We start from the raw sequence: 25,655 nt of genomic DNA, 5'->3' as shown, positions 1-25,655 counted from the left end.
CACAACTGAAACTCTATACCTGTTGAACGCTAACTGTCCATTCCTCCTACCCTCCAGCCCCTGGCCAAAAAAAAAAGTCTTTGACTGTAAATGTGGTCTGTCCTCTGAAGGAGATGAAGAGAATGCTGTGACATAAAATGATGGGGTAGCAGGAATGGCATCTCCCAGAGATGTTGGTCAGAAGAGGCCTTTTGGCAGTGAAGACAGCCAGGCCCAGCACTGCAGGCTGGGGAAGCAGGTCGAGAGTGGGAAGAAGTACAAGCCAGGCAAAAGGAACAGCGTGTGTGAAGGCCCAGAGTTACGATAGGGCCTGCCTCCTGCAAGAAGGAGAAAGGAGCCAGTGTGGTTGGAGCAGGGGCCAGGAGGGCAGAAGGTTTCACTTTAGTGTACGTGTGTTTGTGTATCCCTGTCATGATTCAGTAAAATCATCTCCACTGTGTGCTAAATGGTCTGTCTGCAGCTTTTTGGTAACCTGGAATACAAACTCGCAGCTGTGTCCCAGATCTCTGGGCAGTGCCTGCACCAGGAAATCAGAAAAATCCTTCCTGAATGGATGTGCGAGTGCATCTTTCTTGATACAGGCCCAGAGAGGGGAAGGTCTGAGAGGAGCAGGTGGTCATCATATGCCTGGCATCCCCCCTTTCATCACAGCGGCCTGGAGTGATGGGGTAAGGATGAAGGAATGTCCCCATGGCACTGGCACCCAGGATTACTTCTGTGAAGCAAGAGGAGTGGGTTCTAGATAGGAGGTGCAGGTGGCATGAGAACTGGGCAGTCTGACGGGTGCTCCAGCCAGCTGGCCATCCTTCCCGTCTCCACGCAGAGGAGCCGGCCCAGGGTGACTGTGCACAAAGCCAATGTTTTTTTCAAGTAGCCTGCACACATTCGTTGTTGCAACTCAGAGGTCTAGCCCATAGATCCTAGAAGAGATTCCTTTGACCTTAAAAATCATAACGGCAGATATTTGTACTCAGCTCTCAAGCAAGCCTCTGAGCGGTTCCTGTAGAACCCCTAAATTTGAGTAGCCTGTGAACCTGATAGCCGAAACTAGTTGCACAGCTCTTTTGAATAGTTTTATTTAGCTCTCCCCATTTATTTGAACATTGATGATGATTGGTGACGCCCATCCCAATTTTGACATCACCATGTTATTTCCTTCCCCACTGCCCCACCTCCATCTCATCCAGTGATTAACAAGAAGGGAGGTGCTTCTTCACCTCTTTCCTTATTGCTTCTAGGGATTCTTCCATTACCATAGAGGAAGGAGCTTGTGTATCTCTTTGCTACAGTTGGAGTCCTCATATAACCTATGTAAAAGTTGAATAAAGTTATTTAGGAGCAAAATGTATTGGGAGTTATTTTTCTCTTTGAAGAGCCAAGTGAAGCCTTTTGAAACAGAAATTTCTTTTTCTTGTTTAAAAAGAGCTTACTGATGGAAGTTGAAGGTTTGACTTCCATCCTGTGAAAGCTTTGATCTGCCCATAGCCTCGACAAACCACCCGCCACCCAGTCTATCTGCATCTTGAGGACCTTTCAAAATAGTAACTGAAACTACAGTGACCCTTCAAATGATGTTGTCTTGAGTAAGTCACTGTCTATCTTGCACTAAATGAAGATTATTTCAGACCAAATGGATTTAAGAACACTGAAAAACTGGAATTAGAATGCCAAGCTAATCTGAAATTTGAGCAGAGATGAAATTTGAAATATTTTAGTCTTCTATGCTTTGGTTTTCTTCTTTGCTTTTTTCTTTTTCCCTTTTCTTAGCTACATGACTCTCCCCCTGAAATGAAATCTTCTGTGGATTCCCCAATATATGAAACTGATCAGAGACACATTCTTGGTCTCTCCCTTCTCCTCTCCTAGCACGTTATGGCCCATAAGGCACCTCCAGGGGATTAGACATAGATCAGTGGGTCACAATGTGAGACTAGTTTTCTTTCCTACTCTATGCACACGTCAGCTGAGCAGGCAAGATCATTGGCAGAGCTAGGACTAGAACCCTAGAACCTTAAAATCCAATCTAGGGATCAAATAATAATAGCTAATATTTACAGAGGAACTTCAACATGTACAGTTACATGGTTTACCACCAATAGCACAAGGTGGTGCTATTTGTCTTATATGTATACTGAGGAAACTGAGTCCCTTTGTCATCCAGCAGCCTATAAATGACAAAGCTAGCGTATAAACTCACTCCTCTTTAACCCCAGAGTCCATGGGCTTTTCCAATCTGAACATTGCCTGCTCTCTCATGTTTGAACTTAAGCATCTCAAAATTTTAAATACTGACTCTCTCTAAAACCAATTTTTAAAAAAGTAGACAGATAGACAGACATGACTTGGGCCCTTAAAAATGTGGCAAGCTGGCACATAAATGGGTGTAAGCTGCTTCTAACTTGTTGCTTTAAATTTTGCCAGCATAGCTTCTAGGCTGGTCATCTTGTTGGCTTTTTAATATATTTTTGACACTATTTATGTGCATAGGAATGCTGCTGCTTGCCGTGTCCCTCCTCCCTGAGGGCAAGCCAAGGGTGTCTCGAGGCCACTTCAGGGGATGTGCACCCAGAAGGCAAAACTGCCCAGCAGGTGGGCTTGGGGTAAATGACTATGTTCAGGGGCTGGTAGATTATTTACATAGAATATCTCACAAACACGTACTGACGTGTTAATCTGTAAACTGTGATAGATCAATGTTTCCCACTTTTTCCTCTTCTTTCTGTTTCTTCATTTTCACTGATAGTTCTTTCAGAAATATCTCCATTAAGTTTAGGGCCAAGTTAAAGATTTATCTTTAGATAAATGAATTTGTATTCTTGATGTCCATTGTTGTCCACTGTAAACATATAGGAGAGAAACTCCAGATACAGGCAATACGATCACTGGCACTGGCTGATTTCTGCTGGCTACTTTAGATGTATCCTAATTTGCAGATTGTTTGTATTTGTCAAAAAAGCAAAACATGCCCCTTGCAAAGGGGCAAAGACGCGTGTCCGCTGCACCTCTGCTCCCATATGCACCATGAGACTTGAAAGTGAGCCAGGATTTGAAAATATTGGATTGGGATAATGTTATTTTTAAACACCTGGCTAATTTAATATAAAGTGTTTACACTTCATTTTTCTGGCAGTGGGTTTTCTATGTAGGTGGTGGAAGATTTCCTGTAAGTTTTGCAAGTTCCAGGGGAGGAGAGTTGCAATACGTACCCTCTGTGGTCACAGGGACATGACCGGTGATTTCTTAATCCACTATTGTTACCATGTGTGTAGGTGGATGCTGGATATTGTAAAGGGTGTCCGTTCAACCCCTGGACTGTTGCAAGTTCACAGGTATGTTAATGAAAATTAATAAGAATGGCTTCTTAGGAATTCCAAATATTGAGTCTTGAAGAAATAATCTTTTCCCTAAATGTGTGCACTGGTCAGAATTGCTGTCTACAATACCTCACGGGTCAAAGGATATTTTGAGCATGACTGAGCTTATTGAGAGCCCTGAGGCGCTTCCTCTACCCGGGGTTTAGAAATTTCAAAGGATGGGGCTTGGGGGAGGGAGGAATTAGGGGCATGCAATGTAGACAGGCCAGGAGGATGGAAGCAACAGGTTCAGAATGTATCTTCTGTGCTCCTCCAGAGCTCTGGCCTGGGCTGAGAATGTGTATTTTGAAAGATAAGGTCCTCCCATCTGTGGAGTAGGAGAAAGTAGACTGGGGACACGTTTGGGTGCTGTTTCTTTGGATAGGGGTGGGAAAGTGCAATTGGAGGGAAATGCATTTAATAAGCTTTACTTAGATCGGGAGAAGTATGTTTGTGGAATGGGGAACAAGTGCAATTGGGAGGAAAATACCCTCAACAGGCAGTTTCCGAATTGGAAAATGGGGAAAAAAATCCATTTCAAAATTTCCAACAGTATCAAAGGGGATTTGTGTGTGGCTTATTGAAAGGGGTCGTGTGCTTTAAAGATGGAGAGATGCTTCTCCTTGCAGGGGAGTAGAAGTGGGAACATCGCATCCTGGTGTGACAGGAGCCCTGGGCTCAGAGTTCTGGAGACTCGGATGCTTGGCCCAGCTCTCCTGTGAGCGGTGTGGCTTTCATAGCTTCAGCTCTCCGGGCTTCACTTTCTTCGTCTGCCAAATGAAGACGAAGACATCCGGCTGGATGCTGAGTTCTTGGGTTGCTTTCGGCTCCAGAAAACTATGACTCCTTCCTTTGGGCATGCATCTCATTTGAAAGATGCTCCTGGCTCAGCGGTGAAGCACAACACAGTAATGCAGCCCAGCCTGGGGGTGGATGTGGGCTTTAGGTGAGAGGTCCTCCTGGGTGAATGGGAAACCGAGAAGCCTTTTCCTTCTTCAGAGCGCTCCACTTAACAAGCATTGCACAGAGCCTGGCTCGAGCTGCAGTGAACAAACGCTGACTTCAGTCGTTACCCTGGGTTTCAGGTCATTCCGATTGTTTGCAAAACATGTTCTTTTTTTTGTCACTTGCCAGTACTTGTTCTCTCTGTGAGTAAAACACAAACACGTCCTGAGGGATGTTGTGCACCAGTGAGCGCTGCAGCTTCTGCACCTTGGCCTCCCAGGCCCTCGGCTCAGGGATGGGGATGCACAGGGAACTGGGGAGACAACAGTTGTTTCAACATGAATTTCAAGGAGGTTGCTGCAGACCTTATTCCTGTGAAGAAAAAAAAAATAGATAATTCTTTAACATTTTCAGATACTTCTTTCAGTTTGGGATTTTATTTATTTATTTTTTTTCCTGCTCTTTTTTTTTTTTTCTCCCCAAATCCCCCCAGTACATAGTTGTATATTTTGGTTGTGGGTCCTTCTAGTTGTGGCATGTGGGACGCCGCCTCACCATGGCCTGATGAGCGGTGCCATGTCTGCGCCCAGGATCTGAATGAACCCTGGGCCACCGAAGCAGAGCACGTGGACTTAACCACTCAGCTACGGGGCCAGCCCCGAAGTCTGGAATTTTAGATAAGATTTTTGAAGAAGAGACTTATGCTTGAGATTTTTTTTTTTCCAACGACTCAGTCAGTTTGGGGTTTTACAATGTTCAGGGAAAGAGTTAAGAAGTTGACTTGAGAAGCACAGTCATGTGTTCTAAAAGTTGCTGTCTACTGATTCCTTCATTTAGCAAGTAAGCCTTACACACTCTTGTGGTCTGCCAGACATGTGGCTTCATGGGCATACTCATTGGAACTTGAGTGCAATTGGAGCCCTTTATGTTTATGAACTTTTTGTGCAAATTGCTTCAGTCTTCAGGCCAAGGATGGAATGAAAGAATGATCCTTGGACGTGGTTTCCACATTTGGAGCCTCATTTATGTTTTGTATTGTAGAGCCGCCCTGCTTGTTTTTTAATAAAGTTAACCCTAAGTGTCAAGTTCTTCCATCTTTCAAAGCAAATTCCTTTGAACCCTGAAAGTCAGGCTGTAGGATATAACAGATCATGTTTAGGAGGCAATTAAAAAAGGTTGCTCAAACAGGAATGAGAGAGAATCCTACCTGTATCTCCCAGCACATGCCGGGCTGTCTGCACATCATCTCCTTCAGCCTGGCCTACAGTGGTCAGGTCACCTGCCATGATTACAAGGTGAATGAGTGGCAGTGTCTGAAGGAAAAGCCCTTGAATTTTTCACCCTACTTTTCAGAGCTTAACAGTAGGCTTTGTCATATTTTGCTTCCCGTTCCAGCTTTCTTAGAACCCTGAGTGATGTTAGGTGAGACTGCAGCAATATAATTCACTTTATAATTTAGATAATACTCTGGAAAAAAACAAATACCTAAAATCAGAAATGGTATTAGATATTGAATGGTTCAGAGATCAAATAAAAATTTACTCTCAGATGTTTCCTAATTAATTTGAAAAAGCAAGAGTTATCTGTGAGCCCAGCGCCATTGGGCATTTACAACTGAAACACACTCTTTCAACTAGCATTTTATGCATGGGTACCTGTGCTGGCACTTACGTTGAACCCAATGTTACCTATCATTTACAAAAACAAAACAAAGAACTCAACTGTTAGGGTTAAAACAAAAAGGCGGGGAGGGGGTCTTGGACTTTGAAGTCTTTCAGTCAACCTTTCCAAGGTATAGAGTTGGGGTTTTTCTCTGGTTGAAATTGAGGAAATGATAGTTTCCAGTATAATTGGATTTATACTGCCAAGATAGGATCTTAGCACTTTTAATGCATTCTGGCAAGGTTGATAACATGTTTATCAAATGCACTGCCCCCCCCACCATCAAAAATAAAAACTAAGCAAAATAAAATATGAACCAACAGGATTCTGTAGGAATGGCAAGTTTTGTTTTGTTTGTTTTATTTTTGTAGTAAACTTTGCAAGGACATTCCAATGTTCTACGTGTGTATATTTTTCTGAAGCAGTTTTGAATCACCAAATAGATTAAATATGAGTTCCATGAATGTTTGTGGGTATAGGTGTTCTGTGGTCCAGTTCTCTAAAACTGGTCCTCATAAAGTTTGGTGGTAATTCTGTTAACCAGAATGTCTGATCAGCTGGGACACGCTGTTCCCCCTTCTTTCCCGATAATGGAGCTTATGTACTTTGAAAGTCTAGTCGATCGTTTGTGGTTTCTCCACAATGGTAAAAATACTTTAACTTCAGGAAATGGGTCCAGCAATCAGATTTGATAATGGAAAAAAATCATGTGGCATTCTAGCATAACATATACTCTAAAATATCTTTACAAGTCCCAAAGTGTGCCGTCAGGAAGTAACAAATCAAGGGAGAGGTGGCCAGCGAAGCTGGAGAGGCAGGTTACTGAAAGGTTGCTGACCTGCAGTCATTGCGATCCATGCTCCTCAGGTAGATTTAATTACAGAAAGAAAGGGGGGAGGGTGAGCAGGCATTTTTCTCCCAAGTCACCTAAAACAAAAATTTTCAAGGCACAACGCTGTATTTGAAAAGCATATACATCTTTAAGGGCTCAAACAAATTTAAATATATAGTAAAAACTTAAGCTCCCAAGAAAAAAACCAAAGACATTAAGAGACAGTTAGCTCAAGAGATACTGCACGTGGCCAAGAGACGTGTAAGGGAAAAATCCAGCCTCACCAGCAGACACAGAATTGCCATGAGATACTTCCCCTTCTGATGTTAGGAAAGGAAGAATAATGGGATTATGGGCAATTTTTTCCTTCTTTTTACAAAGATATGTGCTCTTGAGGCCATATCAAAGAATGTACTATGGTCTCCAGAAGTATTTTTCAAAAGAGGATTCCAAAAGTACCTTGCAAAATTCTGAGGTCGTTGACAGGAGTGTGTCCTCCCTAGGAGGCAGCTTTAGAGGAGCTCTTCTTATTCGTGTGTTCGACACCTGTGAGGAGGCTTCGCCGTGTGCATACACATCTACAGGTGTGCATGTGCAAGTGTAAATTCCACAAAGAGTGTAAAAATCTACCGCGGTCCGTACCTCGTACATTTATCGCTGTCTCCTGGTAAATGGTTCTGTTGTTGACAAAATTCTACCCAAAACATTGTCTGCTGGTTTCTAAGTGGTAGTTTCCCTTCGAGTGGCTGTATTCAGTTAAGTCATTTAAATTATGTTGACATAAATGTTTATGTATGTGGAAAGGGGCTTTTGCATGAGTTGTCGAACCATTGCGTCTTTTGGACTAACAATTTCTACCAAAATAAACAGGAAGAGGTGATATGTGTAGCAACAATGTATAGTATGGAGCTCCCAATGGGTATGTGCAGTGGACAATCTATCAGTAGCATTGATAATTCAGTCAACACCGGTAAGGCAGTAATGGCCCAGAAATGGGCCCTAACACCGGTTTTAAGAGATGCAGCCAAAACCACAAAGCTGGAGGCCTCTCCCTCTGAGCTTGGCCTCCACTTGGACGAAACAGCCCCCAATTTGTCCCTACGGGACACAGGGCTGCCTTGTTAGGAAATCAGCAAAGTTTAGGAGCCCACAATACCTCACATAACTCTGTGTACAGTAACCGAGAGTGGAAATAGGGCTGTAAGCACGAGCAACCAGACAAGTTATAAATATAGAATACTCTTTCAATTCCACTTCAGTTAGTCATGGAGGGACAGTGTGAGTTTTATAAACTTATAAGGAATATACAAACAGTTCCAAATTTAAAATAACTTAGAGTAATTTTTAAGTGTGTGAAAAGAATATTTTTTCCACCCTGTCCATTTAAGCATCTGTGTCAGGCAATAGTAAGTGATTGCTGTCTTCTTGTGCTCATGCCTGGTGCTCGCAGTACTGGGGAAGAGTTTCAGAAGAATCACCCATTCTGTGGTGATTTCTCTCTCATTCTTCCTTGAGACTCAAAAGAAAGATGGAAGAGGGGGCGTGAGCTGTGTCTGAGACACTGTGCGTTCCTGCGTGAAGAAATGGCCCCAGGCTGCCCTCACCACAGAGCGCTGGAGCAGGGGCGGTCCTGCCTGGACATCCAGAGTGCTCCCCACTTTTTTCTAGATTTTTCTCCTGTTAGAACTTGTCTGCAAATTTGTATCTAGGCTTTGAAGATGAGTTTATAAGAAAGAATTTTTGGACCATTTTAAAGTACGTTAGGATAGTTTGATTCATTTTTTTAAAAGAATATTTTATTTTGTAAAAATAAAAGGAGTGGGAGGTCCAGTCCCCCTCCCCTTCTTACTCTCTGACTTGATTCCTGTCGTTGTCCCTCATCCCCATCTCAGGAGGCCTTCCTGTGATGCAGCATCAGCTTCCTCGGTCAGACATTGCTGTAGCGAATAAGCTCATTTGGATATTTCATCCTCCATTGGCAGAGCAGGTTGGAAAGTCACAGACTTAGCGACCTTTCCCCTACAGATTAGATGGCTACTCCTGTTTTTTCCTAATATCAGAGAATGACACAGTTTAGTCAATTTAACAGCTATCAAATCTTTCTTCCTTTAGAATAAATCTAGACTGTAAATAGATTCTGTGGTCCAAAGGGGCCTCTCCACCAACCGCTGACTGATGAACCTACAATTTTATCACTGCGTGTGAATATAAAGGCCAACAAGGCTAATTTTAACACCTGTGGATCACAAAAGTCAAAATTTATGAAAGACAATATAGGGGAATGCCACACACCACAACGTGGATGAAGCTTGAAAACGTTATGCTAAGTGAAAGAAGCCAGTCACAAAGGACCACATATTGTATAATTCCATTCATATGAAATATCCAGAAGAGGCAAATCTGTAGAGACAGAAAGTAGGTTAGTGATTGCCTAGGGCTGGAGAGGGGATGGGGACAGGGAGGTGGCTCCTGGGTGTACGGTTTCTCTTTGGGGTAATGTTTGCACAACTCTGTGAATATACTGAAAGCCTTCAATTTGTACACTTTAAGTGGGTGAACTGTAATGTGAATTATATCTCAATGAAGCTGTTATTTAAAAAATTGTATGAAGAGGGGGCCAGCCCGGTGGTGTAGTGGTTGGGTTCATGCACTCCACTTCCGCAGTCTGGAGATCACCGGTTTGGACCCTGTGCATGGACCCACACTGCTCGTCAAGCCACGTGTAGTGGCGTCCCACATAGAAGAACTAGAAGGACTTACAACTAGGATCTACAACTGTGTACTGGGGCTTTGGGGAGAAAAGAAAAAAAAAAAAAACATGTATGAAGGAGGAAAAAAATCACATAACCCACAGTAACCAAAACCAACAGCTCAGCCAGAGGAAGATGCCTGAGCCACCTTCTGCTCCTGACTTCACTTTTGGTGTTAATCCTAATTCCATGCCTTGTATCTTTGCATTGATGGCTGCTCTTTCTTTCCACTTACTAATTCACTCTTGAAATTTTTATTTAATGATGGTGCTATGTATAACGTTCCTCCTTCTGGTTTCTTGGGTATCTTTTTTTTTCTTTTTCTGTTTTCTTGATACTCTGCCCAGCACTGCTTGTTGGATCCTGGAGACTTAAGTGATCCAATGGGCATTTTCTGCAGGTGGTTATTTCTTTTGCTCATTAATGAAATGTTCACAGATGTATTCAGTAGGCAGTATGAAATGTTTTCCCAAATCTCTTGGTTTACCTTGTGTACTAGACAGTAAGGATCCACTTGGAACTTGGCTATTTCTGTGAGCCTTGATTGTATTTGTTTGTGTGCCTGACCGAGGGGAAGGCATAGAACTAAGTTTTCTCTTCTTCTCCATGACCAAGTTTTCGGTCTTACTGAGACATAGGAGTTGGTGAAAACAGTGAACTCTGGTTATCTAATCTCATGGGTAAGACTTGTTTGGGTGAAATGGGTTCTGTGGATACTTGAATCTCCCTCGGTCTTGCTGGTCCAGCTCCCTGATAGCACAGTCATTTATATCTAGTTGTATTTGCCTCACAGAATACACCCTGAGTGCCTTCCATGACAGGAGGTGCTGCTTCAGTATTACAGCGTAACAGCGACCCTTGCTGATGAACCTGACAAGGCTCAGCCTTGCAAATGTGTGCTGGGAAAATGTCCTTGAGGATTCTCTTTGTGTAACTCGGTAAATAAAGAAAGCTTAGTGGGCATGTGTTATCTCCTTAATATGGTTTGGATGCTTAACCCTTTTCCAGACTGTCATGTTTCGTGGGTTCTGTCATTCCTTCAGACTAAGTGGTACATCTCAGGGAGGAGAAAAGGGTGCTAGGACTTGTGATTTATTTTTTTCTTGATGGGTGCATGAGAAGAACTCCCTAGCCCTTTCCTCTCAGACAGCAGAGACTGGCTGAAATGTCATGCCACTGGGGAAAAGAGTGGGTGAAGAGGCTGCAACCGACAGTCAGAGCTGGTTTGAAGCCCAGGTTTACAGCTTAACAATTATTAAACTGGACAGTTAATAGCCCTGGACAGTTATTAAATCTCTGTGCCTCCATTTGGCCATCTACAAATGAGGATAATGATACTGACCCCATGTGATTATTAGGAAGATTGTTAAATAATGTATATAAGAAACTCAATGTATTGTCAGGCACATGGAAAATGCTCCAAAATGTTAAGTTTATGTTAATAAAAAGTCCTGTATTCAGAATCAATTTGCATTCATATAGGAGAGACTCAAACAGTTATTGTGAAAAAGAGGATGGGAGTTTTAGGCAGTTAAAAGCTCAGAATGAGCCAGCTCAGTGAGATGATAATAGTTATTTTGATGGTCAGAGACCCCAAGCATTCTGCCTGGATTGTGGAAGACCACCCTTGGCCTCGTAGTCCCCTCGTATTCCACACTGTCCAGACTTCTGCAGTGTTAGAGTAGGTTTGGGGCAGGTGTTAAGGAGCAGTGACGTTCGTATGCGTTACAGGAGCTGTGACTGAGTAAGGCATTCGGAGGGTGGCCAGGATCACCATCTCGGAATTTTGAGTCTGAGTATTGGAAAATCTGACCTGTACAAGAAAGCATCCACCTCCCCTGAGAATCAGATGCCTGAATGAGGCCTGGGGAGAGTGCACTATAGGAAAGTGCATTCTCATTGGGTGGAATAAAGAACTTGGTCAAGATTGGCACTGTCTGGCAGTTGGAGTAGCACTTTCTCTAACGTAATGAGTCCCCTTAAACATTGCTTGAAGGCTCACCTAGGTTTTTGTAGAGCAGTGTCTTGGACAGGCATGAGATGGATGACCTCTAAAAATTTCCTTTTGACTCTTAAGAATCTGTGGTTCCATGAAAGGCAGAAATTGACCACATAAGTACTTGTTGCTTACGAACTGGAGACAGATCTAATGGCCCTCAGCTTCTTGCACGACGCTGCCTGCTATTGCATGCTCTGAAGCAGTCCTGCAACCCACCGTCACCTGAGAGGAGTGGAAAGTGGGAGAAGACAGTTAACAGGAGTGAGTGATGAGGAGTGACAGTATGTAAGGTCTTGTCCCCCTCTACATACCCCAGAATTTCAGAAAGTTCATACATTAACACAAGGATGCTTTGTCCAGGGGCCTTCCTTTTAGAAACAAAGCTGACTCCAAACTTGAAAATCCCTTCGAAGATTGCAAGGAAGAACTCCTTCATGCACACTGGACTTGGACATAAGGGCCTCCCCGTTTTACTAACCAGACTTCCTGTGCTCACTGAGTTCTGTTCAGTCCCTTTCTCTGGGCCTCTGGATGTGTGCCCTAAGCTCTGGTTCTCATGATAACCTTTCAGTGGGCACGCTGAATACTTCTGGTTCCAACAGAGGAACTGAAGTATCTTCAGATTCTACCCATTAAAATACCTCTTCCCAGCTACTACCAGAGTGCAATGTTTTCTCCAGCACAGGAGGTGGTTTCTTTTGGCATTGAGAAGAGAAACGTTGTTGCAAATGCGAATTTCTTTTGTGAACACTTGAGACACTGTTGCCACTTGAACTTTCTTTTGCCATGCGTAACTGATTCGGCATAACAGCTAGTTTTCTGGGCAGAAGCTTGTTTGGAAGTTGTTTTAAACTCCGCCTGGGATTTCTAGGCAGTGGTTCTGTGGAGTTTTCCATTGGCGATTTCTCAAGATGTCAAGAAACTTGACAGATTCTTCTTGTCTTCCTTTTGAGAAAAGTGTGTAGCTCACACGTAGTTGTGCTAGGTTTGTTTTAGTTTTATTTCATGGATCTGAGCATTTTCATGTAAGCCTGCTCTTCCATCCTAGCCAATTTATTTAGAGAACTCCAGACTAATAAGCTGGGATGAAATATAGCAGCTCTCTCCAAGCCTGAGAAGCTCCTCACCACTCTGCTCCCTTTGGTAGACATCTGTGCTTGCGGTCATTGAGTGGGTAGGACAACGTATGTGAGGACAGAGGGGAGGACAGGCTGAAGACTATTTTACAGGGCAAGAGCATCTGGTGCCGGCCATGGGCTCCCTGGCCCAAGGTTGGTTCTCCTGGCCACGCCCTGAGTGCCTCTGCAGTCAGTCAGGGCTCCTCAAGATGGAACAGACACCCCTTCTTTCCAAAGTGGACATCTGAACAAGTGGCAGGCATCTGTGCTTCACTGGCCGTCTCGGCCAAGAAGGTCAGTGTGGAGCTCTCATAGCAGCAGGGCATGCAAGCTTCAAAGCAGCCCCAGGGCACGGCTCTCTTGATTCCCTCACTCTGGTTAATGTGACGACCAAAGACAAAGCAGTGGGGCCCAACCTGGGTTGAACTATTTGTCTTTTGGTCCTTGGTGCTATGTTTGTGAGGCTTAAAAGAATTCCACAAAAACTTATCAGTACTTGAACTTAAACTTTGTATGTCTGTTGAGGAGGCTGGCAGGGAGGAGTAAAAACATGAGACCCAGAATTCACAGATGCTTATACTGAAATCTACTTACTGAGTAGGTTTCTTTTAAAAGAATGGGAGTATTTGAAAGGAACAGGGACTCTAGTGGGTGCTTCTGGGCCCCCATGGGTGGTAGGCCCCTTGGGATTCTGTCCTGGGTCCTCTTGGCACTCCTCAGATCTCCCTCTCACCCCATAAACAGTCTCCTGTCTGTCTGTTGACCCCACCCATGACTTTGCCAGCTCAGAGACCACCCCCCCCCCCCCACCCCAGTTGCATCCATGCAGCTGCAGGCTGGGCATTTCCATTTGGATGTGTGCTCAAAAACAACACATCCCAAACTAAACTGAGCTTCCTCTACCTCTCCAAAAAAAAAGAAAAAATGTTTGCCACACTTTTCACACCCTCTTCCAAATTCTCCAGATATATCTTGAATCTTCCTGCTTTCCCCATCTGTTCCACTGACTCCTTGATCTGGGCTGCCATCATAGCTCATGGAGATGGCTACTGTGGCCCCATGGGTCCCCTTTCTGTTCTGTTTTCCACTCAGCAGCCAAAGTGATCCTTCTAAAATGCACATCTGCTTAGAATCCTTAAATAGCGTCCCTTTCCTCTTAAGGGTAGTCCAAACTCCTACTTGTGGGTTAAAAGGCCCTTCTTGCCTCTCTCTACCTCAGATCTCACCGTCTTTCTTCCAAGTCTTCCCTACCCCTCCAGTCCCCAAAGCCTCAGTCACGCAGTCATGCTGAGTCTGGTTCTCTCCACCCGTACCCCCCACCAGGCCTGCCAACCCCCATGCACCCGCTAGCTCCTACTGGCTTTTCAAGCTTGGACCTGGCAGGCCCTTCCTCTGGAAAGCACTGCTCACTGGCCCCTTGCCTGCCCCTCTTTGTATTCCCACTGCTCGTCCTCAGGGTGGGGAGCCCTGGGAGGGCTGGGCTGTCTGCTACCTACCATGTCTCCAGGACCTAGCCTAGAGCCTGGCTGATAACTAATGTATTTAAGTCAAGAGGAGCCTTTCTCATCCCCTCATCTGTGGCTAAGTGCTTTCTGGAGAATGCCAACAGCCTTGGGCAGGCTTCTGGCCATACTGGGAGACCCTTACTCGTTCAGTTGACCCAGCTGGGCCCCGTTCTGTCTTGTCCCATCCCCTCCCCGTGGTGTCTGATGGAGTCAATGCCTCTCCTGGCAGGGCAAGAGAACCACAAAATTCCTCTGGCCCATGGGTCTCACTGATGCTCTTTGGAGGCTGAGGTGCACTTTCCTGGAGTTAGCAGCAGTTCACCTTTATGCATAATGACACGTGTCCTTCTAGAAAGGCATCCCTCTTTTTATATGGAACAGCAGTGTGGCTCTTAGAGTAATCCAGAAATAACTAAGATGTCCCTCAAGTAGTCTGTCTTTTAACACAGAAGCCTGACCTTATTTGAACATCCATGAACTAGTTCTGTCCTTTAGAAATTATTTGGGATAAAACTGTTTGCGTTTTTTAACATTGTGTGGCTAAGTGGCCCCTCTTTCATTTTTTGTTCCTTGTGAAGAGATTTAGTTCTCCATCTTTTCTTCTAGCAGAGCACTTTATTATCATATGCTTTTAAAAATGGTTTTTCTGAGGTAAACATTGTTAAAGAACTTACTGGCAAGAACAAAAACAAATGTTAAAAAAAAACCCTAGAAAGAATTTAATAAATAATAGGACTCCAAGGAGGGACAGAGTTGGTGTATGTGACTTTTTTCTTGTCCCGAAAAATGAAGAGAATGAGCTTTTAATGCAGTGCCTCTTTTTTTGTGTGTGGGGAAGATTGGTCCTGAGCTAACATCTGTTGCCAATCTTCCTCTTTTTGCTTGAGGAAGACTGTTGCTGAGCTAACGTCAGTGCCAATCTTCCTCTATTTTATGTGGGATACTGCCAAAGCGTGGCCTGACAAGCAGTGCAAGGTCTGCCCTTGGGATCCGAACCCCTGAATCCTGTGCTGTCAAAGAAGGGCGTGTGGACTTAGCCACTATGCCACCAGGCTGGCCCCCAGTGCCTCATTTTTATGTGACTGTGACCCTGAACCAATCCTTTTAGTGGTAGTTGTGGGAGTGTTGTTAGCTTTTCCAAGAATTTAGATAGGCTTTTGTTTTTATTGTTGGTCATTATTATAAGAATTTCAGTGAATAGAAAGATCTCATGGGCAAAATCAATTTGCTTTTTTCCCCTGTATTTTTGTTAGTTTATAGCAGCTTTTCTTTTCCTTTTATTTTTAAAAGTAGAAATGCCTTTCATCACACTAGGTGTACTCCTTATTCGTGGAAGTCAGGCAGGAAAGAGCTTCTCTTCCTTTCTCCCATAGCTCGGTAATTGGAAATTTGGTAACTGTACTAAATTTTACATTTTGGCATTCATGTGGAGCAGCCATCCATCTGCTGGCGAGACACACTGCCCCAGGCTTTTCAAGAAATCCCTTAATAGTCCTGAACACTAATAATATTTATATACATTGAGATGAGGCAAAATTTACAGCAGGCTTCTGGGGCTGGCTCCAGGACTCTCTAATCCTGAACTTCCACGTGTTGTCTGCCTGCCTCCCAGAATCCTCTCCGATTGTGCCACAGCCAGGGCAACACCGGCTTCCATCCCTTGAGCGGCCTCTTATTTATGGAATTTGTCTTCTAGCAGCAAGTCACCTCTCCTTTCTCCCCCTCTCCCCATCACACTCCCTGTTTATTCCCCCAGAGTATTTGCTATGTGTTTGTGCAGTTTGTATCATGTAACATAAAGGAATCCCTTGATTCGTGATTGCTTTAGGAGGAGTTGTTCTGTCTATAAAGAACATAATTTTAGGGGCTGGCTCCATGGCCGAGTGGTTAAGTTCACGTGCTCCGCTGCAGTGGCACAGGGTTTGGATTCTGGGTGTGGACATGACACCGCTCATCAGGCCACGTTGAGGCAGTGTCCCACATCCCACAACTGGAAGGACCTGCAACTAAGATATACAACTATGTACGGGGGGTTTGGGAAGATAAAGCAGAAAAAAAAAAAAGATTGGCAACAGTTGTTAGCTCAGGTGCCAATCTTTTAAAAAAAAAGAACATAATTTTACCTAATTTAAGCTTTACTGAAATTCTTCCCATCACTGAAGTAGCTCCCATCACTGAAACAAAACCCTAATTCCCCAGCCTGTGTGCTACTTGTGGCAAGAACTGACTGACTATGCACTTCCTTGTAACACATCCCTTGGCAGGGCGGGGGGCAGGGGGAAGGTCTCAATGGGCTGCTACCCAGAGATGCTGTTTCCAGTGGAATGGGAGATGGAACACAAACTATATCTACAGATACTTTGTCAGGTATTTATTTTTTTCTTTCTCATACTGGAAATGCCCAACATTTGCGTTTGGGTATAACTGATTCCAAGCTAGCGCATGGGGACATTTTTCTGTTCTTTTAAATGCTAAGTTTTTAGTATTACATTAATAGCTATTTGATATTAATGTCTGATACTTGTCATTTTATATAGCATTTAATTTAAATTGTAAGTGATGAAAAGGGAGTTTTGCAAGTAAATATTGGTCCCAGTTAGTCTCTGATGATGATTGTAAGGTTCTTAATCAGTTTTCCCCTCCTCCAATCACAAAGCATGGCGGTGAAGAGCAGCCCCCAGGGACTCAGTGCTCTGAGTGGGACGTATGCTTAATACAGCTGGTTTGTGCTGACGAGCAGGACTGTGCACATGCTTTCTGCAGCCAGTTTCATTTTAACCACATGAACCTCATGGATCTATTATAGCATATAAACTTTGTAGGGATAACATAACAAGCCTGCGTGTCTCTTCTCCTCTTGCCTGATCCCTCTTATTTCAGCTCTGCCCTCTCTGGTCATCACACCCTTTGTGTTGCTGCCAGATTACCTTTCTAATATGAAAATCTGACCATGTTGCTCCCCTGCCTGAAACCTTCAGTGATGCCCATGGTCCACCAATTGGTGTAAATACCTCAGACAGGCCTTTGGTGCTTCCCTGAGCTAGCCCCCTTCTCTGTCCCAGCATCATCTGTGACTGGTCCCTGGCCTTCTTCACAGACACCCAGTCCTCCCTCCACAGTGACTCAATTGCTTCCACATGCGTTGACATGTGATTCCACCTGTGTTATTCTCTATTCCTATCCTCTTTGTCTTTTGTCTTTCAGCTCCAGCCTCAACACCACACCTCTGCTAGGCCTTCCCTGGCACCCAGGGCCCAGGGCACACCAAGCGCCTCCATTCACTCTCACACTTACCTCTGGTATATCATCCGTTCCTTGAGGACAGGGTCTGGAACATGGGTGTAGCACGCACACAATAAATAGTTGCTAAGTGGATAAATAACTGAAGGATAGATGGACTTAGGTTCTCTTGTTATTAGTTTAAAAACCTGAACTAGGGAGATGCAATTTCGTTGTTTCTTTAGATCTTGAGCCTTGAAGTTACCTCCATAATGGATATATTTGAAATTAGTCATTTAATCTATTCGATTATTAGATGTCTTTGAGTGTGAGATTTGAGGGTAGAGTGTATGTGTGCATGTGTCTGTGTGCATTTACCACAAATATCCTAGGCCTGTCAATCCAAATCAGTGTTATCTTCTTAAAGATAATCACCTTAGTAGACAATATATGTATCTCCACATTTTAGGAGCTCCTACAACATATACTTTTTGGTGTGATTGGAGATAGTTAGTCTTTGTTATCTCTTGGGTAGATTGGTTTCAGAAATAGCCAGAAGTTATTGAGAGACAATTCTGGTTAACAAAAATGAGATAAACCAACAGGAATGATTTTCTTCTTGGCTTACAGATAGCTCTAAAGGTGTGTCTTATGTGGGATTAGTTCTATTGCATAAAACAAATAGCAGCACTTAAACAAAATGAAAATTTATTTCTCTCTCAAGAAGTCTAGATGTAAGAAGCCCAGGGTTAGCCTACTGGCTATATCGTCATGAGGGACCAAGTACCTTCCTCTTGCTCCATGATTCTTAATGGGCCACCTCGTGGTCCAACATGGCTGCTTGAGCTTCTTGCATTACTCCTGCACTCCAGCCAGCAAGGAGGAGAAAGAGCACGCCCCCTCTGATTCAAGGAATCTTCTAAGAAGTTGCACCCAAAAAAAGTTTTCTTTTGTCTCACTGGGTAAAACTTAGTCACTTCTAGCTACGAGAGAGGCTGGGAGACATAGGATCTAGCTGGATGGCAAAATGCCCAGTTAAAAATCAAGTTCTATTACCAAAAACGTAAGAAGAATAAATAGTGGAAGGCAACCTACTGTCTCTGTCACAGGATGATTTCAAATGAGAAAACTGCAAAATTATTTTAAGCTTAACAGTATCATGAGAATTTGCTTTCTTCATGGGTTTCAGTATTTGTTTGAATGTCCAAGTTCTGATAACCTGTTTCTAAATTCACCTGTTTGCAGTGAAATAGGAACTCTTGGACACAACTATTTGGTGGATAAATTGGTACATACTTTCCGGAGGACAGTTTGACCCAGCAAAGTCAATTCTGGAAATTGATCCTAATGAAATAATTAAGGGCTCTCATGAAGATTGCAGTGCTGATTATAATAATAAAATGTTAGGAATAAGCAAGATGTCTAATCGTAGGAGACTGATTATAACTTACAATACACTAGACCATAGGATGCGATGCAGGTGTTAAATGACTGTGGAATTCACAGTATGTTATGCCAAAAAATGCTTTCAGAATGGCTCGACCCCTTTGCTATAGATAGTGATATGTGCATGCACATGCATAGGAAAGGATCTGGAAGGGTCCACATGAAGGTATTAATAGGCGGGTATTTGTGGGCCGCTGGACTAGATGGTCTTTATATTCCTTTTTTCTTATGTGTGATCTCTGATTTTTTTTTTTGAGCATGTATTTTTATTATAAGAAAAAGCAATAATAGAATCTTCACTAAAAAAGGCATGCCAGAGTCAATAATATACATATTTAAATAATTTTGTGTTGTTTTCCAATTCATGGAAAAAATAGGAAACATATAATGCAAACCAGATTTCATATTTTATTGATTTATATTTTATTTGCTGGTGAGGCTGACAGCCCCATAGTGTGAGCATTACAGCATTGTTGTGGAAATAGATGCCAGCTCATCTACTTGGGATGTGAACTGTGGATCTCTGGTTTTCAGACACTGCTTTCACTCAACTTTAGCCTAGAGAGGCTCAGAGGAGATGGTTTCTAATATCCTATGGTCCTGTGGGCTCAGAGACACTGCCCACCCATCCACTTTCTTGTCTTTGAGAATAGCCATCAGATGTAGGACTTCGCAGTGATGTCATAGGTTAGGGAGTGTGAATAAGTTAATATCATTGCTTATTTGGGGTAAGACCTTTGATATGATGCAAGCAGACACAAACGTATCTAAAACCATTTTGTAAACCTGAATGGTATCATCTTGACTATATTCTGTTTTAATCATTTTTAAAATGAACGAGCATTTCTGCACACTAAGACTATTCAAGATATTTCAGTAAGGAACACATCCGAAATGGAGAATGAACAGAGCATAATGCCTTTTAAAGTAATAATACACTGTACTGTTCACCTTGGGCTGCTACGTTGTCATGCGCCTCAGGCAACTTTCTACTCTGGGTATTATTGCCCCCATTTTATAGAGGAGAAAAGAGAGGATCAAGGTCAAAGAAGCTAATGACTCATCCAAGATGGAATAGCCGGTAAATAGGAGAGGCTGGACTTAAAACCCTGCTCTCCAGACTCAAAATGCAGACTCAATTTTCTGCCTGCCCTGATGAAACTCTCAATATGGTCTACAGTACTGTCATTGCAGCCCTAACGTGGGATGCAGGGCCCAGTGATTTTCCGTTTGGGGATTTCGTGTGTGATTGGTTGGTTTTTGTCAGTGGAGGGATCTGGTGTTGGTGACCAGAGAATGACCAAGAAGAATGCTGGCTAGGCCCGGAGGAGGGCGTCCAGTTCCTCGAGTCTCACGGCCTTGTCCCCTCTGCCCCCACAGTGTGCCCGAGCGCGTGCGGGAAGCGGGCGTGCACCGAGAACAACGAGTGCTGCCACCCCGAGTGCCTGGGCAGCTGCAGCGCGCCTGACAACGACACGGCCTGCGTCGCCTGCCGCCACTACTTCTACGCCGGCGTCTGCGTGCCCACCTGCCCGCCCAACACCTATCGCTTTGAGGGCTGGCGCTGCGTGGACCGCGACTTCTGTGCCAACATCCCCAGCGCTGAGGGCAGCGACTCCGAGGGCTTCGTGATCCACGACGGCGAGTGCATGCAGGAGTGCCCCTCGGGGTTCATCCGCAACGGCAGTCAGAGGTCAGTCTCAGGGCCTGTCGCTCACGCAGGCGGCTTGCAGGGAGCAGAAAGGCGGGCTCTGCCAGTTGTTCCATCTGGGACCCCAGGGAGGTTAAGGGAGATGGGTCTTCTTGGAGGGCTGGCATAATTTTTCATGAGATTCTAGGAGCAATTGGCAGTTTTTGTTTGTTTTGGAAGTGTACTGACAGGACACTTGAAATTAAGGACTTGACTTGCTGACTCATGTACCCAGAGGTCACTGTCACCCCTGGTGGGGGGACACTACGACAACGATGACACTATAGATTTAGGTTTCCCTCACCCCTAGTGCTACTCAGCACTAGCCCAGTGAAGGCTTTGGGATTGCAAGAGGGAAGACAAGGCAAGCCCCTGCAGCATCCTGGAGGCAGCCAGCAGGCCTAAAGAGTCTCTTAGCACAGGCCCTGTGCCTGTACTGGCTGCTGCTGAGGGTAAGCAGTAGCTTCAAGGAACCTGCATCGTCCATCAGCACCTCCTCTCTCTCACCCCCTCCACCCTCACCCTCCCTCAGTTTCCTATGTGCTCCTTGTTTTCCTTCCTAAATGTTGAGACTTTGCTTGGGAAGCAAAGAAGTTCCTTACAGCAAATGGCACCCCTCTTTGTATGCCATCTGGACTTCCATGACATTGTCATGTTTTTGAAAAGAGAGTGCTATCATCATTACAAAATATACGGCTGTAACCCTGGGAGCAAAAGAAGACTAGAGGTGTGGAGCTGCGGTTCCATCCTCTGGAGCAGAGCAGAGAACTTTTAGGAAAGAGTAGTTCAGTTGTCACAGACCAAAAGCCTCCCTCATGGTGAGGGAGGGCCAGGGGACCCTTGCATTCCTGGGTTCTTCAAACTATTCTACAAATATAAAATGCTGTTAGGAAAGTAAACATTAATTTTGAATATAATGTGTCATTTACCTGCTTTTTGCTGCAGTCTATTTCTGTAAATGGCATCAAGTAAGTCTTTATAAAGGATATTCTTTATAATATTTGAAGATGCTACTTCTATCACAGGCTTACCTTCAAATCAAAGATGAAACTCAATTTCGTAATATTAGATGTAGAACAACTTTCTGCCCATTATAATTTCTATAACCATTGTCATAGTAAAAATTACTCTAAATACTTTAAAATGATAAATGTGTCAAGGACTCCAATGGACTGTTAAGTATACGTATTCCAACCAACATAAGTCTACCACGTTTTACTCACATTTTATTGGCAGCTGTAGACCTTAAAAGGGCTTTGCCATTGCCCTGATGTGGCTCTGCCACAGTTCCTCCTGGGGGTAGAAGGATGGGACAGCTGGTCCGTGAACTGGAGATGATACCGTCTTTGTCCTGTGGATACATTTTTCTATGATGTAGCAGGCAATGTGTTGTAGCACTGAGGGTGCAGTGCATTCAACAGTGTTATTTCTCCCCCTGCAGTGTATTCAAAGAACTGAGCCGTTATTTTTCCCTATGCAATTCTTACAGTCTGTTCAAAGCTACAGATCTGCCTTTTCCATTTTAAAATAAAATGCCATCAAGAAATAATAAATCCCCCCTCAGCCTTTAAGGCCTGTTTGACACTTACTTTAAAATATTTATTTTTTAATACTGCTTATACCCTCTCTGTATCAGAGTGCACTCCAGGAAGATTAATCTATAAACTAGTAATCAGAACATTTGCTTAGAAAAACATTTTTAAAGTGCTAGATGATTCCTAGACATTTTGACAAAGGTGTTTGGTTCAGAAATTGCTATTTGAATAAAATGTCATGGAGAACTAAGCGTCCGCTTACCTTACAACACAGAAGTTACACTCCTGGATATTTATCCCAGGAAAATGAAAACTTATGTCCACACAGAAATGCATACGCAGTTGATCAGAGTGGCTTTATTTGAAATAGCCAAAAACTGGAAATAACTCAGATGTCCCACCAGAGGTAAATGGCTCAGCAAACTGTGGCACATCCACACCATGGAATATTATTTAGCAATAAAAAGAAATAAACTATTGAAATACACAACAACTTGGATGGATCTCAAGAACATTATGCTGTGTGAAGAAAAGCCAATCTCAAAAGGTCACATACTGTATAATTCCACTTATATAACATTCTCAAAATGACAGAATTATGGAGATGGAGAACAGATTAGTGGTTATCAGGAAGGAGTTAGGAATATGGGGATGTGGTGACTGTGTGGAAGATCTTTGTGGACTAGTTCTGTATCTTGATTGCAACTGTGATTACACAGTGATAAGATGACATAGAATCATACGCATACGTTGTAGCAGTGTTTTTCCTGGATTCGATATTGCAATAGCATTATATAAGAGGTAACCATTGGGGAGAACTCGGGGAAGCTTACATGGGACCTTTCTGTACTCTTTGCAACTTTCCGTGAATCTGTAATTATTTCAAAATGAAAAGTTTTTTAAAGGGAGGATGAGGGCATTATATGGTACGTAGGTAACTTGGAAGCAATAAAAACCAAGAATAAGGGAAGCTACTACCCATGCTAGAAATGAGAATGTTGAGTATGATGTTAGAGAAAGGAGAGATCTCCCTTTCTATGGTTGGCCCAGTTCCTTTGGAAACCTTGCCTCCCATTCTCCCAACATGAAATAGGAAAATACCAGAGAATTTTGTTTACCTATAAGCTTTTAAACAAAACAAAACCCTGCCTTTTTGCCTTAGATATGCAATGAAGTTCCAGGAAAAAAAAAGAAGGCTTTAATGAAAAGAGCTATAACTTACACTGTTTCTTTGAATGTTTTTTACTTGTCTACATGAAGTTTAAAAGATCATTCAAGAACAACAATGTAAATATAATGGCTCTCCAACTCACCATCCTATTATACACACATCCCATAATGTTGTATCATTTATTTTGTTTGGAAATCAACCCAACTTTTGATCCTTCCTCTGTGGCTCAGCAGCTGGATTAGCGTTTTGTGTGCTATTTCCTAAATAATGGTAGGTAGGCAGGAATAGTGCCAGTCTCACTCACTGTCCCTCACTCTTGGTGTTTGTGGCATGTTCAGGATAGCATATGAAAAAGGAGCTCATTACTAAGTAACGGAAGTTCCTTGCTTATATTGTGTATGCAGCAAAAACAACATTTGGATCAATTTACAAGTTGCTGCAAAATGCTGTCAAGAAATAATTTCAGTTGTGCTTTAGCAAGAAAATAATGGATCTGTGCTATACTACATACCTTTCGGAGTCCCTCATTGGGTTTTCTGGGACGCTGGCTGTGGGAGTCAGACTCTTGTTAGTGGCAGAGATACTGCTGTCCCTTTGCTGCCCCTGTCCACTCTCCAGTGTCTCCTCCAGGGTGCGCCAGGCAGGGGCCACGACATCAGAGAGCAGCCCCATTCTCCTCAGGAGCCCCCAGTGCTTCCTTTCTGCCAAGCTCTTTCTCCCACATGGGACCAGCTGGCTCACCAGTCGACAGTCTATGACACACACATGCTTCAAGGATGTATCACATATTTTGTCTGGAAACAAGCAGCATGCTTTTCCCATGTAGGCACTTTTCTTCCTTTTGTTTGCAATTTGAGTGGCTTATCCTGGGTGGGCTTGGGGATGAGATACAGTGTGACCGCTTGAATGCTTCAAAACAGTTGGTTTTTATAATTTGTACTGTAAAAACAACTAGAATAAGACCATATCCTTACGATTTGTTTAATGCAAGGAGACAGTCTGATCTCTGTGTTTCTGGTTGCTTCCTTATCTCCAACAGCATGTATTGCATCCCTTGTGAAGGTCCTTGCCCCAAAGTCTGTGAGGAAGAAAAGAAAACAAAGACCATTGATTCTGTTACTTCTGCTCAAATGCTCCAAGGATGCACCATCTTCAAGGGCAATTTGCTCATTAATATCCGACGAGGCAGTAAGTATTTCATCGCCCTGGAAGAGGTGACTGGATCTCTTGGTTTCTTTTGTTGATGCTTTTCCTACCCATCCATGACTCACAACTAAAATATGGGCCTAGAAAAACAACATGGTGCGTAAGCCTCATGCTTGATGTCTCTCCTTTGTTTTTCCCTCAAAGATAAAAAACAGATTGAAAGGCAGTCTGTTTTCTAGCCATTGGCAGTGTTTATTCCTGCAGAGGGTCATCCCTCTTCTTTCTTTTAGTCGCGTCTTATGCAGGAGAGGCAGGTCCCAACACACACAAATGCCAGAAGAGACCGAGGGATCAGAGTTATGACTCAGCAGCCTCCAGCTGGAGCCAAATCCACACAGTTTTAAGTCCAAAGAGTTTCGGTTACTTCAATATATTGAGGAGACTGAGCAAAGAGAAGAGTTTAATGATATCACTTTAAAATTTTATTGTCCAAAAGAATGGTTGATCTCCAAATTTACTTCTGAGAACCAAAAAGATATAAGTAAGTGTCATCATTTATTTAGAGCTTCCGTCTCACCCCTGTAGGGTCACCATCATCTGCAGTAGATGGCGTCCCTGGTCATTGCCTTTGTGCAGGGCAGTTCCCATTGACTTATTCTGTCGTATTTTCACTTCTGGTCTTTAACTGACAAGGGCTTCTAGTCGTGGTGCCTTGAATTCTCCACCTCCAGGACCACTTGGTCAAGGTACTGGTAGTTTCATAAGGTAGAATAAATATAAGAAAACTTTGAGGTTGAAAGGAATTTTTTTCCTAAATCCTTTTGTGAAGAAATTGTTTTTACAGTTCAAGAAAAAAAATGACTAATTACTTTATTCTGTGAATTTACATTTCCTTAGTACTGTTTGTTAAATGAATGAGCTATATTCTCATGGTGTAGACGTGGCAGAAGCAAGTTTTTGCTTAGTTTTTCTGAATTTTTTGATAGTCCTTGTTTTTCATGACACTTTTCACCTGTTGACGACAGAGATAACTTTGTTTCCACACAGCTACCCTCATGGTATTCTGCGGTTTTATTCTTTTTGCTCTTACTAAATTTCCTAATTTTTAAAAAGATTTCCTCATTCCTAGAACATACCCTTTAAGTGCCTAAACCTTCCTTTTTTAATTTTTTTAAATCTTCTTATCCTGAAGATAAAAACTGAATCCGTGAATTAAATCATGGAGAAGTATAATTTGAGAGGGAAGTGGGACATATTCTTGCATGATAATGGAATGTGTCTTCC

The 25,655-nt window shown here is 43.2% G+C and overlaps 1 protein-coding gene across 1 annotated transcript in view; it reads left to right on the top strand.

Annotated features, from left to right (window-relative positions):
• Positions 1–25,655, top strand: part of IGF1R (insulin like growth factor 1 receptor) — a 290,964-nt gene that overhangs the window by 204,864 nt on the left and 60,445 nt on the right. The window contains exons 3-4 of the mRNA XM_014849602.3: positions 20,210–20,522; positions 24,265–24,413. Of these exons, the coding sequence (XP_014705088.2) occupies positions 20,210–20,522; positions 24,265–24,413 (462 nt within the window). The remainder of the gene's footprint in view (positions 1–20,209; positions 20,523–24,264; positions 24,414–25,655) is intronic.

The sequence above is a fragment of the Equus asinus genome, chromosome 2 (assembly GCF_041296235.1).
Source record: "Equus asinus isolate D_3611 breed Donkey chromosome 2, EquAss-T2T_v2, whole genome shotgun sequence".
NCBI classification, from domain to species: Eukaryota; Metazoa; Chordata; class Mammalia; order Perissodactyla; family Equidae; genus Equus; species Equus asinus.
The sequence above is the reverse complement of the archived record's forward strand: the minus strand, read 5'-3'. Positions and strand labels throughout refer to the sequence as shown.